The 16,354-nt window shown below is 46.4% G+C and overlaps 1 protein-coding gene across 1 annotated transcript; it reads right to left on the reverse strand.

Annotated features, from left to right (window-relative positions):
- Nucleotides 1–261: 261 nt before the first annotated feature.
- Nucleotides 262–5,311, reverse strand: LOC125509699. The gene is made up of 8 exons (XM_048674723.1): nucleotides 4,947–5,311; nucleotides 2,599–3,713; nucleotides 2,221–2,521; nucleotides 1,888–2,094; nucleotides 1,632–1,805; nucleotides 1,276–1,476; nucleotides 1,019–1,132; nucleotides 262–908 (listed from the first exon to the last, which is right to left on the reverse strand). The coding sequence occupies exons 2-8, from the start codon at nucleotides 3,687–3,689 to the stop codon at nucleotides 576–578; spliced, it is 2,421 nt and encodes an 806-aa protein (XP_048530680.1). The 5' UTR covers nucleotides 3,690–3,713; nucleotides 4,947–5,311; the 3' UTR covers nucleotides 262–575.
- Between the last annotated feature and the right edge of the window lie 11,043 nt (nucleotides 5,312–16,354).

A 16,354-nucleotide genomic window follows, 5' to 3' on the forward strand; every position in this document is an offset into this window, starting at 1 on the left:
ACTTTTTTAATGTTTTTATTTAATGTTTATTAGATGTAGGTGAACTTTGGCCGGCGTTTGACCGACCAGTTTTATGTTTAATTATGTTTATTTCGTGTAACTTGTTTTTTTTTCACGCCGCCACATTTGGGTCGGTCTCCCCGTTGGGCGGTCAAGCCGACCCATTTTAAAATGCGGACGCCGGCGTCCGCCTAGCCGACCCAAACGGACAAAAAGCGGACAAAGCACGCGTTCGTTGGGGTCGCCCCGTTGGAGTTGCTCTTACACCATAGGTCCATACTCGCATTAATATTTTACACCCAGTATCGAATTCACCATCCTTTCCTTACAATTTTCCACTATGTATGCTAGTACATGAGAAGAAGAAAAAAAGAGCAACTAACGAACGAGCTCACCGGCTAACGAATGAGGGGGTAGAAATTCTGCAGTGGACAAAGCAAACAACACCAGCGAGGAGTCATCATCCCTCTTTGATTCTTCGGAGCCGGATGCAAAAGCAAATTCTTCACGCCCCTAACACTTGGTTCGCCATTTTATGCAAAGCAACACCCAAACAAGTCCTGCAGGTCGCTCGCTCAATCACGGCGCTCCGACCATACTTCTCTTAGGAGCTCGTATCTTACATTTGCCACGGCGCCTTCTTGTCGAGCACTGAAATGTGCGACTCCGTTACAAGGCGACGGCGGAGAGCTCCGGTCGTAGAGGGACATCAAGGGGGAGCCTAGGTCGTCCAGGTCGTCGTCACTGGTGTACCCTCTCCTCTGGACCATCAAGGCCCTTTGCTCCACCTCTGCGCTGCCACTCTTCTCCGCTACACCCTCCAATGAAGGGGCGCGGTACGCAACAGGAGCAGCAGTGCATGGGAATGTACTGATCAGATTTTTCTCCGTGAAGCGCTCAAGCAAGCTCTGTGCGATATTAATGACAAAGGTCAATAGAGTTTAGTTATAATTACCTTCATGACATTCTGTGTGCACAACGTAATGGATTCATTCAACTTCAGCAAGGGAGGACATACCTCAGAGTTCAGCTCCTCTAGAACTATGCCAGGAACAGGATCAGGGCAAAACTCGTCTGGAGTGAAGTTGCAGAGTATCCTTGTTACTAGTGGAAGGCCAATCGACGGGCAGACCTATCAAAAAATTCAAAATTTCAACTACACCACATCTGACAGTTCCATATAAGATAAAATCGTAACAATTTAACATCTTGTGTTTTGAGGACATAGGACTCCTATGATACGAGTGTAGCAAGGAGTTATGCACGGACACAGACCTCTTTCCTGATGGACTTCTCAAGAAGCATGTCCTTCGGAAGCATCAGAAGATCACTCAACTCATTGAGCAGCTTAAAAGAATTGGATTCAGCTCCATCTCTTCTGCTATTGCCATCTCCCTCTGCACCTTGGCCATCCTTGCGAGAGTCATCACCGTCCATGCCAAACATATCCGTCAACAATCTGGACCAGCTTCCAACCTGGGGAGTCATTTCACGTGTCAACATTTAATGGTAGAATTTGTTTGGAAGGAGTGAACTAAGATCATCGAAATGCCCTACTCTAGTTTGTTCTTCATGGAATTGAAAGCATCAAACCAAAACAATGTGATTTCAATCTGCATTTAGGTACATACCGCATTCTTCAGCTGTGCGCCTGATCCAAAGCTTAAGTTGCCAGCTGGAATTGGCAGAACCGTGGAGTCGAGAATTGGGTCAGATATTGGATCAGATGGTATCTCATTCTCTGATTCACGGAGGATGGCGTTAAATAAAGCCACGTCTAAACGGGCTACACATTGCTCCATCACCTGATGATAGCAGAACAGCTCATAAACACATTTCAAAAGAATATTATTCTTTTCAAATGATGAAAGGAAACTTAAAGCTTACCAGTTTGGCTAATACGGGTAAGCAGCCACATTCATGTCCACCAGCACGAAGAGGACATATTCTGCTGAATGCATCGCAAAATGCAGCCTTCCAAAGATCAATACAAAAAGTGCTTTGATGCTGATCAGCTGAAGAATGCCCTAACGGTTTCCTAACGCTTGGAGTTGATGAATCATCAATAGGAGTTTGCATACAGGGAGTCAGTGCCTGGGAAGAGAAACACCGATCAGAATATTGACTGAATTGGAAACATTTTCAGTCATGTTTTACAACTAGCAGGTCAAATTTAAGGCTCTGACAAAATTGCCAGCATAAAACAAGGTGAACCTTTACCTGCCACCACACAGACTCCACAATCCGAGAAAAGATCCAAGATTCAATCTTCTCTAATGCAGCCAAGACAGTGCCAGTTTCCTGCCAATGATTGGGAAACTGCGTGATAGTAGGTCTAGCCTGCTTGCCACTGGAATTCATTTTCCATCGCATTGGCAGGGAATTCTTGTAAAGATTTCTTGCGTTACTCTTACTGTTCGTAGTGAAAGCATTCATAACTGCAGTTGATTGGCTTGAAATGCCAAAGGTTTGTGCAATGATCTCCCGTAGGACAATTGTGTTTGATAACCAGAATGTCAACCTACATCAAAATTAGATTCTTAAATAAAATTAGCAAGAGTTAATAAAGTTAAGACATACTATAACCCGTTTATTTACCTTGGAACATCATTGCCACAAGACTTTGCTACAAGCACAAGCCCAGAAACAGAGTTTTTTGCAACAGAAGCTTTCTTATCTGGGGACCAAAACTTTGATGCATGGATATATAACCTGGACAGACGCCGAGCTGGTGTATGCAGTTTATGTGATGAACATACATGCTCTGGCACAATAGAGTAGACTGAAACCTCGAGGGCAGCAACTTCACGAAGCTCTTGCTTCAGCTTTTCAATTTTTGATTCTAATTCCTCACTCTTCTCATCATTCTTTTCATATGCTACTGAGTTGTCATCATCAAGTATGTTCTGTTCAGTATCAGCAATTTCATCATCAGTGCCAGTACTCTGATCACATTTCGGAGCTTCGTCTAAGACATCAATTTCCTTTGCTTCTTCAATGGCTATCTCACTGGTCTCTACACCCTCAATGCCCTTATCATCAGTCGCTATAACCTCAATGGCCTTATCATCAGTCGCTATCACCTCAATGGCCTTATCATCAGTCGCTACGCCCTCAATGGCCTTATCATCAGTCGCTACACCCTCAACGGCCTTATCATCAGCAGCTGTGCCCTCGGAGGCCTTATTATCATCGGCCCTGCCCTCGGTGGTCTTATTATCATTGGCCCTGCCCTCGGTGGACTTATCATCGGTGGCTCTGCCCTCAATAGCTTTATCATTTGTTTCCTCAGACACATCAGATGAAGGACAAGAAGTAACTTCTACAGTTTCTGGCTTTTGAACTTCAACAGTTTTAACACCATTAGCCGCTTTGCTTGGCTTCGGTGCTTTGTTCGGACTATTGTTTGGTGAAATATATTGCAGCTTCTTGTTGACTATACGAGTGGAATTAGTTCTGGCCAGACGTGAGCTGTTTGGCTTGGTCTCCTTTTTTGCTAGCTTCTTCGGAACCCTTGAGACTCTTTTCACTTTAGTATCTTCATTACTGTTAGACTCACCTTGAGATGAAAAGGAGTCCCTAGCTGCTTCATACTCTGATTCAGCTTCCTTCCCTAGTTTAGCATCTCGTTCCACTTCCACATGAGTTGAATGGTCATTTCTCTCTTCCCCGTTCTCCCTAGCACCCATTTGAGTGTACTAGAAACTTGATACCTAGACAGAACATTAACAAAGTTAGTAACATGAGCAAATGCCTAGCAGCTTGAGTGAGCCAATAGGCATGATAGAGAAAGTGACATCCAGGAAGGTCAATCATGATGATTATGCCATGGCAAGGGGCACATGGAAAACGATTGCATATAACGAGCTTTAACTGAATAAAATGTGAAGTTTGTGTAGAATTGTGCAGACAGTGCAGTAGAAGTTCAGAGCAAACAAGTAATCTCCACTGTACTAAACATAGAATGCAGATTTCAGTAAGGCATTCGCTTGACTGATTAATTTGTTACCGACTAGCATAATAGTAAGAAGCAAATGTTCATGCCGTAAAAGTGTAAAAGAAGCCGGATCAAACAGCTAGTACTCCTCCATCAAGCCTCGAGATCTGGACAGCTAGTCAAAACACACACCAAAAGACACATCTAACCAACAAAATTAATGCCCCAACAGCAGCAAGAGAATTGGGTACGGGCAATGTGTCTCCTAGTGCAATTCACTTGAGGGGGAGGGAGGTGGTTGGGAGGCACATGGCGGTGGGGCACGGTGAGGGTGTACGACCGTTGGACTGGGTTGCATTGGATGGAGAATGAGGTCCCAACTCCCAATTGGACACAAAGCTGTACCGAAACTGGACTGCAGGGAGATCTGACAAGCTGTACCAAATGTAAACTCGGCACCGGCGAAGTACGTGACTCCAAGAACAATGGACGCGTCCTAGTCGTTGCCCGGAATTCCCCATCACCGGTCAGGCCAAGCAAGAAACTATGCAACTATGCAAGTGTAGTGCAGTGCTCCGATCCATATGGTTGCAAGCAAATGGCCACCGCGGAGAAGTTCAAAATTGGCCAGACTAACTGAATTCCAGAAATGCGGATGACAGAATGCGCCACGAGAACCCAAATGCGTATTCAAGAACAGAACAGGAAAGAAGCGGACGGCTCGGTTCCCTCGATCCGCGAACGCGAATTAACAAGACACCGCCACGAACTGGCTGCACGGGTATGGTTTCGGTCCGAAGTGGTTCGACTAGCTAAGCATTGAAGGAATGCCGGATCCACATCGGCAGAACTGGCAAGTACGACGAGGAGAGAAGAAGAGAAGAAGCAATGTACAGCCACCAAATCTAGAATAATCGACCACTTCAGAACGGGAAGCTCTCCGCTGCGCAAACAGCAGGGATTCGGGGATGGGTTTTGTGGAGGGGAACGGCGAGAAGGGGGTCCTCACCGTGGTTCTTCTTGCTGCAGTGGCCGCCTCGGTCCCTGCGGCGCGAGCGGGAGACGGGAGCCGCGAAACCAAACCAAACCGAGCGGTTGCTCCTCCTCTGTTTCTTTTTCTAATAATAATATAATGCCGGGCGAGCGGCACCGGGCGCTTCCGGAGGGGTCGCAGGGGCGGCGCAGCGGCCTCGACTGGGCGCGGTGCGGAATGTTGGGGTGGGGCGGCGGCCGGCGCGGGAGGGGGAGAGGGGACGGCGCAGGCGGCCAGCGGCCAGTGCAGGGGCTGATGATGCTACGGCGAGGGGAGGGGCGTCACAGGCGTGCAGCGCGTGGGGGTTGCGGTGGTGGGTTTGGGCTGGCAATGCTCTCATGTCAATCGACGCGCGCTTCGAGGTCTTCCGATCGGGTCGCTTCACCGGGCGGTGTGGTTAAGCGACCGCTTCCCGCCGGTCTTTTTCTTTTCGTATTTTTTAGCAGGGCTGTTTTCTCGCCCATTCTTGCAAGAATTGTTTTTTTTTAAAACACTTGGAAGAATAAACTGTGTCTCAGTTTTTCCTGTAGGGATCTTTGATCTTAGTTTACTATATATGCATACTGAACATATTCCGTTCCGGTGTCATCACATGGTAGCCTAATAGGGAAACATATTCTTTGATCTTTGTGTTCTTGTTTTCTCTCTCTCCTCGGCATGGCAACGCTCTTGCGATGGCAGTTCCCAGGGGTTTGAGCATTGTATGAGACCGTGATTTGATCGTGTTTTTCTCGCTGTGATTTCTCCCTTCCCCTATTCTTGCCCTGCGCTTCTTGTGAAACCGATAGTTTTTCGTTGCGCTGCCTCGTTCGGGGTGATTCAGGGGCAATCCTTGCATTGCTGCCCACCCTTGGCGATGGTGGGACGAGGTCCTGTCAAGGCTACCAGCATGGTGACAACGGGGGATGGTGGGTGTACTGGCGCGCAGGTGGATCATCTTCTTTTGGCTGAGAGGGGTGGTGCTTTTGCATCGCCGCCGATCGTCCTGGAAGTCCTTGTTGCGGCCCTTGATTCTACGCGGGAAGCGGGTGCTTCTGGCTCTGCTTCTGGCGTTGAAGACATGATGGAGCGTCTTTGTCTTACGATAGTCGAGGCGTATTCGGTGATGGTGGATGATGACGACGAAGCTGATCCGGTCGACCCGGATTGCGCACTGATGGGCATGGTTCTCTCTCCCACTGTTCTTCACACCAATACTATTTCTTCGGCAATGAGACGGGCCTGGGGTAATCCAAAGGGCCTGCTGATTCACCCAGTGGGAGACAACCTGTTTGTGGCAGAATTCATCAATAAGATGGATAGAGATCGTGTTCTGGAAGGCTCACCGTGGATGGTGGGCAAACATGTTGTTTTACTCAAGTTTTTTGATCCAAATGTACATCCGCTACAAGTGGAGTTCAAAACTCTCTCTATTTGGGCACGCATCATGGCCCTCCCGCCCAGATTGATGAAGGCCAAGCCGGGGATGGAATTTGTTAAGCCAATTGGTAGGATTGAGCGTGTGGAATCAAATGTAGAGGGAAGATGTTCGGGTGCTTTCATGTGTGCTCGTGCATAAATCATGTACACGAACCTCTGGTTCGGTATGTTACTGTCAATTCTGTGAAGACGAAGACAATTGAGCCATATGCTATTATGTACGAGCGTTTACCTTTCTACTGCTTCTCATGTGGTTTGTTGGGACACTCTTCTATGCTATGTCCAAACCCGGGGACACGTGATGTGAATGGAGACTTACCTTACGCTGCCAAGAAGTTGTGTGCTCCAGAGGAATGTCCGGGAGATCTAGTGGGGTCAAGTTGAGTAGCAAGTCTTTTAATTCATCTTTTGATCCCAAGAACCAGAGTAGTAGATCACCTTCTGCTGATGTTGGGCATGTTGATGCCGTACGTGGCAACTCCTCCCCTCAATGTAGGTTGTATGATGGGGAAGCTGAGGGGTCCTCTCGTCTCAAGAATAACCAGTCAGGCGGAGGATGTGGTCGATCTTCTCATGGGTGAGGCCGTGGCCGGACTAACGACGCTGGTAAGGAAAGTAAACTAATTCAAAGATTGATCGACAACATGTCTGGACAGAAAAGGAAGCCCATCAAGAATCCAGCTGTTGCAAATTTGTCTGATGAGCATACTTCAAATTTTGTGAGCGATCTGGCAATTGTGGTCTCTGACAAATCTAGCAAAGATGGTGGCACTTCCACAGAGGTGGGAGATTATGTCTTGAACAAAAAAACAACGTACTTCACCTTCCCACCCACCCAGATTCAAGGCATGGTACTTGCAATTTGGGTTTGTTGCACCAATTATACTGTAGGGGCCTTCCTTACAGTCTTTCTGTCAAAAAAAACATACTTCACCTTATCGACTGGCGGATCCGGTGGAAGCTGCAGAGCAGCCCCGCCAGACGCAATGAGTATTATATGTTGTAATTGTCGAGGATCAGGGTCGACCTCGACAGTTGACGAGCTTCGCTGGCTTGTGAAGCTTCACCGACCAACCCTCCTCTTTTTGCCTGAGACAAAGATGAGGGATCCCCTTGTCCATAATTTTATGTGGTCTTTTGGTTTTTCTGGTTGCTTTGCTAACAGTTCAGAGGGTCAAAGTGGTGGACTAGCTCTTTTTTGGAAGGATTCGGTGACTCTCTCTCTGAAGGCATGCAATTCCAGATGTATTGATGTTCATGTATCTTCTGACTTGGCTCCTATATGGAGAGCTACTTTTGTTTATGGGGAACCAAGGAGAGAAGATAGAGTTCATTTTTGGAGCCTTATTCGGCGTCTGAAGACGATGTGGAATGGTTCGTGGATTATTTGTGGGGATTTCAACGAGGTTATTTCTCAAGATGAGCACATTGGCCCTCGTGACCACTCGGAGCAACAAATTGTTGCATTTCGTGAGTGCTTGCGGGACTGCGAGTTAAGGGACTTGGGCTTCTCCGGTCCTAAATTTACTTGGTGCAATCATCAGGACCCAAACAGCCATGTTAAAGTCCTTCTTGATAGGGTTGTGGTGAACAGTCCATTTACATATTGTTATGATGGTTGTTATGTGGAGAATATTGTTGCCACTTCTTCTGACCATTATGCCATCCGAATTGGGCTCTCTCATTCTGTACAGGAAGATGTGCGTCGCCCGGTGCAACAAGGTTTCAAGTTTGAGGCTATGTGGCTTCGCGCCACCGATTACAAAAATACGTTAGAGCAAGCTTGGGCTGATGGTAGAAATGGCGAGGTCTCTCTCAAGTCCATATGGGATAACTTACAGAAAGTTGTTGCTTCTTTGAAGACTTGGAGCCGTGAGTGTTTTGGTTCGGTTCGAAAGCAGATTTACAAACTAGAACGACGACTTCTGTATGTAAGGTCTGCCCCGGTCTCGGCTGCAATTGTAGCCGATGAACGTGATCTTGAGAAACGGTTATGTGAGCTATTTGAGATGGAAGAGATCATGGAATGCCAGCGCTCCAGGATTGACTGGCTCAAGCAAGGGGATCGAAACACTGGTTTTTTCCAAGCCCGCACGAAGGCTCGGAGACGCGCCAACATAATACACTCTCTTCAACGGAATGATGGTTCTTTGTGTGAGTCACAAGAAGAGATGAAAAATATGGTACATAATTTTTATGAAGAGCTTTTTTCTTCTCAACCATGTGATTCTGCTGCGGTTCTTGATGTTATTCCTCAGAAAATTACTTCAGAGATGAATGATGATTTGTGCAGCCATACTCTAATGAGGAGATCAAGACTGCTTTATTCCAGATGGGGCCAACAAAGGTGCCAGGCCTGAATGGTTTTCCGCAATTATTTTACCAAACCCATTGGGACTTTCTTGAGGAGGAAATTTGTCACGCTGTCAGTAGCTTTCTTGGAGGTAATCCTATCCCTGATGTTTTTTGTGATTTTGTGATTGTGCTTATTCCTAAGGTGGCTAGGCCAAAGCAACTAAAAAATTTCAAACCCATCAGTCTTTGTAATGTGTTGTACAAGATTGCTTCCAAGGTTATTGCTAATCGTTTGAAGTTGCTGCTGACAGTTATCATTTCGGATTTTCAGAGTGCATTTGTACCTGGGTGTTTAATTACTAATAATACCCTTATTGCATATGAGTGACTGCACACTATTCGTCGACAACGGGCTAAGCAACGTTTCTTTGCCATGAAAATAGACATGATGAAGGCCTATGATCGTGTAGAATGGGACTATCTTCATGGCTGCCTCTCCAAACTTGGTTTTGACCCAGTATGGATTTCTTCTATTATGAGATGTGTTACAAATGTCCGCTATGCTGTCAGGGTCAATGGAGAGCTTACTAAACCAGTTGTACCCTCTAAAGGCGTCCGGCAGGGTGACCCAATCAGCCCTTATTTGTTCCTTTTGTGTACTGAAGGATTGTCGAGCCTGTTACTTCATAAGGAGAATCGTGGCGAGCTACATGGTATTAAGAATGGCCGTCTTGGTCCACCTATCTCACATCTCCTTTTTGCCGATGGCAGCATCTTCTTTGCACAAAGTGATACACGTAGTGTGGTGGCAGCGGAGTCTACTTTGAATCTTTATTGTCAAGGTTCTGACCAAGCAGTCAATAAGGAAAAAATATGCATTGTTTTTTGGAAGGAATTTTCCAGAACAGGTCAAACAAAGAGTTAAAAATCTATTGGGGATTTCAGATGAAGCTTTTAAGGATTCATATTTTGGTATGCCAACTGAGGCTGGAAATTCACCAACTAACACTTTCAAGTTTCTGCTTGATCGAGCGTGGGCTAGCATCTTTGGGTGGTCAGAACATCCAATATCCAGAGCTAGAAAAGTAGCTTTACTAAAGTCAATCATACAGGCTATCCCTACATATATTATGAGCTGCTTCCAATTGCCCGTTGATACTTGTGAGAAATTTTGTCAGATTATTGCCGACGAGTGGTGGGGCTACGAAGACGGGAGATGAAAAATGCACTGGCATTCTTGAGAGTGGCTCACTACTCCTAAAGCACTTGGTGGCATGGGTTTCCGTGATATGGCACTATTCAATTCGCTATGCTTGCCAAGCAGGGATGGGGGTTACTAATGGATCCAGAGTCTCTTTGTGCTCATGTCTTGAAGGGATGATATGTTCCTACTTTAGATTTCTGGAATGCTTTGGCTCCAAGGTCAGCATCTGCTACTTGACGTGCAATTTTGGCTGGTCGGCATCTGCTTCAGAAGGGTGTCACGTGGGGCATTGGCAATGGTGAAAATGTGTGTATACTCTCGGATCATTGGATCCCCTCGACCCCATACTACTAGGGAAAAGCTTATAGGCAGACGCTTACTAGTAGCGCGGGTTTATACCCCTCGCTACTGCTACTTACTAGTAGCGCGGGTTTTTACCCCTCGCTACTACTAAGTTGATAGTAGTAGCGCGGATTTTTACCCCTCGCTACTACTAAGCAGTCTCTACCATGCCCTCCCCCGGGACATGCCATAGTAGTAGCGAGGGGTATAAACCCACACTACTGCTAAGTTGATAGTAGTAGCACGGGTTTATACCCCTCTCTACTACTAAGCACGAGGTAGGTGAAGTCCCCATATCCTCGGCCGAATCCCTCCTCTCTCTCCCTCACTCTCTCCCCTCTCTCCATAGGCTCTCCCATGGTGCTCCTGCCCAAGCACGTCTCCTCCATGGCGCCCAATGAGTCCTCCTCCTCACGTCGCTGGCGTCCAGGAGCTCGCCCGCCTTCCCCCTCGCCTCCATGCCACCATGACAGAGCACCTCACCACCAGTGACCAGCCCCGATGCGCCCTCCATCTCCTTTCTTTCTTCCTTATTTCTCTTTTTCCCTCTCCCTCTCCCTTCGATTTTACTCACCTCTTATGCCCATGCCTGTGCAGGTCGTCGACATGGCCAACCAGAGCTCTCCGCCTTGACTGCGAAGAGGATCCTCACACCGTCGTCTTGCTCTACACTGGATCTGGTCCCTCTCCAATAGCCGTCGCCGGATCTGGTCTGCTGCTACCCGTCCGCACCTCCGGCGACCCCCGTTGTCGCTGGATCGAACATTGCCACCATTGATAGCATGCACAGGGTCGAGATTTTTTTGTTTTGAAATTAATAGTAGTAGCGCGGGTCACAGACACGCGCTACTACTAACACACGTACTAGTAGCGCGGGATGCACCGCGCTACTACTACCAGTTAGCTGTAGCACCGCAGTAGTAGCGCGGGTATCCGCGCTACTACTAGCTATTTAACCCGTGCTACTACTAGGCTTTTTCCTAGTAGTGCCACCACAACGCCTTCATCGTCTATTTCCTAGACCTGCAAATGCCAAGGTAAAATGCTTGATTTATGAGGAAACTAGTTCATGGAATGTGGATTCAGTCAATTATTTCTTCCGTGATGATATTGCTGCAGAGATACTACACATTCCTATTAGCAGGTATGGCAGAATAGATTTTACTTGTTGGCCTTTCGCAAAATCTGGGCAATGCGCTCTGCGTACAACATGGCAAGGTTGGTTAGATTTTTTAAACTCACAACAAGAATGGATTTGGCCAAACCTCCAACGTAGTTGTCGAGGAGAAGTGTTGGAAGGCAATCTGGTCTATCAAAGCTCCCAATAAGATGAAGGTCGTTCTTTGGCGATTTGCTCATGATTGTCTTCCATCAGGAGCTCAGTTGCAGCGGCGCCATATTCCTGATTCTGGAGTTGCTGCTTCTGCGGTCGTCTTGAGAGTGTTGAACATGCTACACTTTTTTATCCTCGTGTTCGGGCGGTCTGGGACGCGATCAATGTGTGGTCTGGCATCCAACTCTGTCGATCCTCCTTTAGAAACATAAAACAATGGCTCTTTAATTTCTTCTCAAGATCTTCAGACAAAGATGCCACGATTATGGCTGTGTTTTTGTGACATATATGGGAAGCTCGTAATGAGGCGCGCCACTCGCCTGATATTCCTCGGCAATGGCGGAGCCAGGAAAATTGTATCAACGGGCCGAATGATGTTAAAACTGCTTGGGGAGGGCCAAGCCAATGGAAAACATGCATTTGACAGGAATTAATCACTAATTTTTGCACTATTTATCAGCAAATTAGCACTTCATCTCTGCTGTTAGGGGGGACAGGGCCCCTGCTGGTCCCCCCTCGTCTCCGCCACCGTTCCTCGGCCTCGTCATATGGCGGAGAAAATTTGTGCTTACATTGATTTTATCGTGCAACACCTTTTCACCTCTGAATCTGTCATCCGGCGTGAGTCCTTTTCTTCCAACACAATTGGACTCCGCCGCCGTCAGGTTTTATTGTCATAAATTCGGATGCTATTGTATTTCCAGATATCAACATGTCTGGGGCTGGTGCGATGGCCCTAAACCATGAGGGAATTTGTGTTGTCGCATTCACTGAGCCTCTTCAAGGTGCACTAGAATCTAAACTTGTGGAAGCTATGGCTCTTCCAAGGGTTGTGCAACTAGCATGCGATAAACACTTCTCCAATGTAATTTTTGCTACAGATTGCCAGTCTCTTGTGAATAGGATTAATGCCATCACCTTTAACCATTCCATCATCGGTTCTATGGTAAATGATATCAAGGTTGCTTCGAGGATCTTTGACTATGTGGAGTTCAAGTATGTCCGTCGGCAAGTTAATGTAGCTGCTCATATTTTAGCTAAGTCTTGTAAGTATTTACGTAGTCTTGTTGTTTTTCATTCTGCTCCGGAATGTATCCGGAAGACTCTTTGTAACTTTGTTCTAAGTAATCAATAAAGATGACGTTTCTCTCTCAAAAAAAAAGGATGGCAACTGCTCAAAAGCCGTTTTTGCACTAAAGCATATAGCTTTGGACTTGACAATTGACATGATAGCCGAGCAACAAGATAACTCTATGTGTATACACGACAAAAGAAGTATCGACAGATGTATTAGTGTAAGTGTGGAAGAAAAACGCATTGTACGCTCATGATCACGTCACAAGTTGTCAAGTTGTCCCCTAAATTATGTATTTTACATATTTGTAGCGCTTCCATGTTTCTACATCAATTAGGGCATCTCCAACGCTGACCCGCAAATTCCTCCGGTATATGTCCATTTTTGTATCTGGACGTGCTACGTGGATATGATACGGGAGGGAGCCATCAAACACAAATACAAAGTATCCGACTGAGAGGAGAAAAAATAGGTGAGGCCCATGCATGTGGTGGGATATTTGTGGTTTAGTGTCCGGTTGGGAGGAGAGAGAGAAGAGAGAGACCATGCATGTGCGGTTGGAGGGAGAGAGAGAAGAGAGCGACCATGCATATGCGGTTGGAGGGAAAGAGAGAAGAGAGGGACATGCATGTGATTTGTCAAGTGCATGTCTGGACTCCGGCAAAACTCACCCACGTTTGTCTCCAGAATACCGGAATTTGGACGTCTGAACTACTTCACAGACTGATACAGGTCCCCATTAAATTGCAAAAGTAAACAAAAGTCGTGCGGACACCACATGCAGGACTTTTGTGGGTCTTCGTTGGAGCTGCCCTTAGGTCTCACACGCATCTTCATGCTAGACTTTTTTCTTGAAAAGGCCAAAGACCATATATTCAATAAAATTGACCCTTGACGAAATCAGCACCTCTTTCTTCCATATCCATCAGCGCGCCGTGAGCAAAGTCCGTTGCTACCTCCAAGCCTCCGTCTCAACCAAACAATTTTGTTAAAACCCAGGAGTTTGTAGAAGTGATGGCCAAAAAATCATCGATGTAGCAGCGGTTTCAGGCGCTGAATTTGAGGAAGAATAATACTCCCTCCATTCCAAAATATAGTGCGTCCGTGCTTTCTGAAGTCCAACTTTAACCATAAATTTAACCAACGAGACCAACTGCGGCGGGAGAAAAAATTATATAATTGAAAACTTCTTTCGAATACGAATTCACTGATATAATTTTTGCACCCGCCGCAATCGGTCTTGGTAGTTAAATTTACGGTCAAAGTTGAAGCACGTGGATAGAGAAAGCACTACATTGTGGAATGAAGGGAATTATGCAGAGGTGATTTAATTAAAATACATCTCCATGTGTTGTCTCTGGGTTGATTTTGTACCTAAACAAAATAGGGTTTCTCCTTACGAATATCCAATTCGGTGCCCGGGTCCAGATGAACCAGGTGAACAGTAACACCATGAAAATAGATTTTTTTTTTCATGTAAGATGTTTGAGTGTAGGATGTGCGTGCAAAATTTCATCCCATTTGACCATCTGTGGAGCTCGTGGCAAAAAAAAGAAAACTGGCCAAAATAGTGCGTGAACAGTAACCTTACTCACAAAGCTGAATTTTGTCTTTTTTGTCGCACGCTCCTCGAATGTCAAAACTCCACCAAATTTTGCACGAATATCAAGCACACAAGCATCTTGCTTGCAAAAAAAATGGAATTTTTTGAAATTTTTTGAAATTTTTTGTGAATTTTTTATTTTGCCCGGGCTCATCTGAGCCCGAGCGCTGAAACGCCGCTCTCTTCTCCTTATACCATTAGGGTTACTGTTTTTATCCAAGTCAATTCTGCATGTCGGATAGACTCTATGGACGACGCATAATAAAATGCTGATAAAGAGGGTCTTCTCGTGGAAGGCCTCTGACTTGTTCTTTGATTCCTTACTTTCTTGCAGCATTAGCACCCGTTATCTAGACAGGGGGACTGCAACCGTTTTAGACTCATGCTTGATGCGCTTCTGGCAAACGTGTGCCGTCTCTCCTATCCATAGTGACGTTGTGCCTACTGCCACTAGGTGCCTTTTCTTCATTTCTTTTGTGCGTTTTTTGGCCATGATTGTGTTGTTACCCCAGCCATATTAGCTGCTTTGTCACTATGGATCTGGTTGAATGAATGTTTGCTTTATTTATAAAACGGGGCAAAAGCTTATTTCGAGGAGTGAAAATGGTATTCCCTTGCAAACCCAGACCAAAGTTGTTATACCACTTTTACGAGGTGTTCAAAATTAGGTATGATTTTGTTACCGTGCCGCAAGTTTATGTATCACAGGTGTAATTACCTCTTGAAGATTTAGGGACATGTCCCATTATGTTATTGCACTCATGTTTTATTACTTTGTAAAAGATCGTGGATGTCGCCTAGAGGGGGGGAGGTGAATAGGCATTTTAAAATAATTACAATTTAGGCTTGAACAAATGCGGAATAAACCTAGCGATTAATTTGCCAAGCACAAAGCCTAAAACAACTAGGCTCACCTATGTGCACCAACAACTTATGCTAAGAAAGATAAGCAACTATGTGATAGCAAGATATATGACAAGAAACAATATGGCTATCACAAAAGTAAAGTGCATAAGTAAAGGGCTCGGGTAAGAGATAATCGAGGCACGAGGAGACGACGATGTATCCCGAAGTTCACACCCTTGCGGATGCTAATCTCCGTTTGGAGCGGTGTGGAGGCGCAATGCTTCCCAAGAAGCCACTAGGGCCACCGTAATCTCCTCACGCTCTCGCACAATGCAAGATGCTGTGATTCCACTAAGGGACCCTTGAGGGCGGTCATCGAACCCATACAAATGGCGACCCTTGGTGGCGGTCACTGAACCCGTACACTTTGGCAACCCTTGGGGGCGGTCACCGGTACCCGTCAAATTGCTCGGGGCGATCTCCACAACCTAATTGGAGACCCCGACGCTTGTCCGGAGCTTTGCACCACAATGATTGAGCTCCGAACACCAACAACCGTCTAGGGCGCCCAAGCACCCAAGAGGAACAAGCTCAAGGATACCAAGCACCCAAGAGTAATAAGCTTCTCAACTTGTAACTTCCACGTATCACGTGGATAACTCAAACCGATGCACCAAATGCAATGGCAAGGGCACACGGAGTGCCCAAGTCCTTCTCTCTCAAATCCCACCGAAGCAACTAATGCTAGGGAGGAAGGTGAGAGAAAGAACAAGAAAGAGAACACCAAGAACTCCAAGATCTAGATCCAAGGGGTTCCCCTCACATAGAGAAGAAAGTGATTGGTGGAAATGTGGATCTAGATCTCCTCTCTCTTTTCCCTCAAAAACTAGCAAGAATCCATGGAGGGATTGAGAGTTAGCAAGCTCGAAGAAGGTCAACAATGGGGGAAGAACACGAGCTTAAAGGATAAGGTTCAAAGGGGAAGAAGACCCCCTTTTATAGGAGGGGGAAAATCCAACCGTTATCCCCCACTCAACCCCGCAGAGAGCGGTACTACCGCGGAGGCAGGGCGGTACTACCGCTCATAAGCGGTACTACCGCTCCCCTTCAGCGGTACTGCCTCGCCAGAAGAAAAGGGGCTGGGGCTGGGACCCAGAGCGATACTACCGTGGAGGCAGGGCGGTACTACCGCTAATAAGCGGTACTACCGCCACTACTACCGCAGCAAGTGCCGCAAAACCCGACACGAGAAAAAGCGCACTCGAGT

The sequence above is a fragment of the Triticum urartu genome, chromosome 5 (genome assembly GCF_003073215.2).
Source record: "Triticum urartu cultivar G1812 chromosome 5, Tu2.1, whole genome shotgun sequence".
NCBI classification, from domain to species: domain Eukaryota; kingdom Viridiplantae; phylum Streptophyta; class Magnoliopsida; order Poales; family Poaceae; genus Triticum; species Triticum urartu.

Coding starts and splice junctions, on each gene's coding strand:
- LOC125509699 (XM_048674723.1), bottom strand. CDS start 3,689: ATGGGTGCTAGGGAGAACGGGGAAGAGAGAAATGACCATTCAACTCAT. Junction 1,477..1,631: donor GCGCACAGCTGAAGAATGCG/GTATGTACCTAA, acceptor ATGACTCCCCAG/GTTGGAAGCTGGTCCAGATT. Junction 1,133..1,275: donor AGAAGTCCATCAGGAAAGAG/GTCTGTGTCCGT, acceptor ATTTTTTGATAG/GTCTGCCCGTCGATTGGCCT.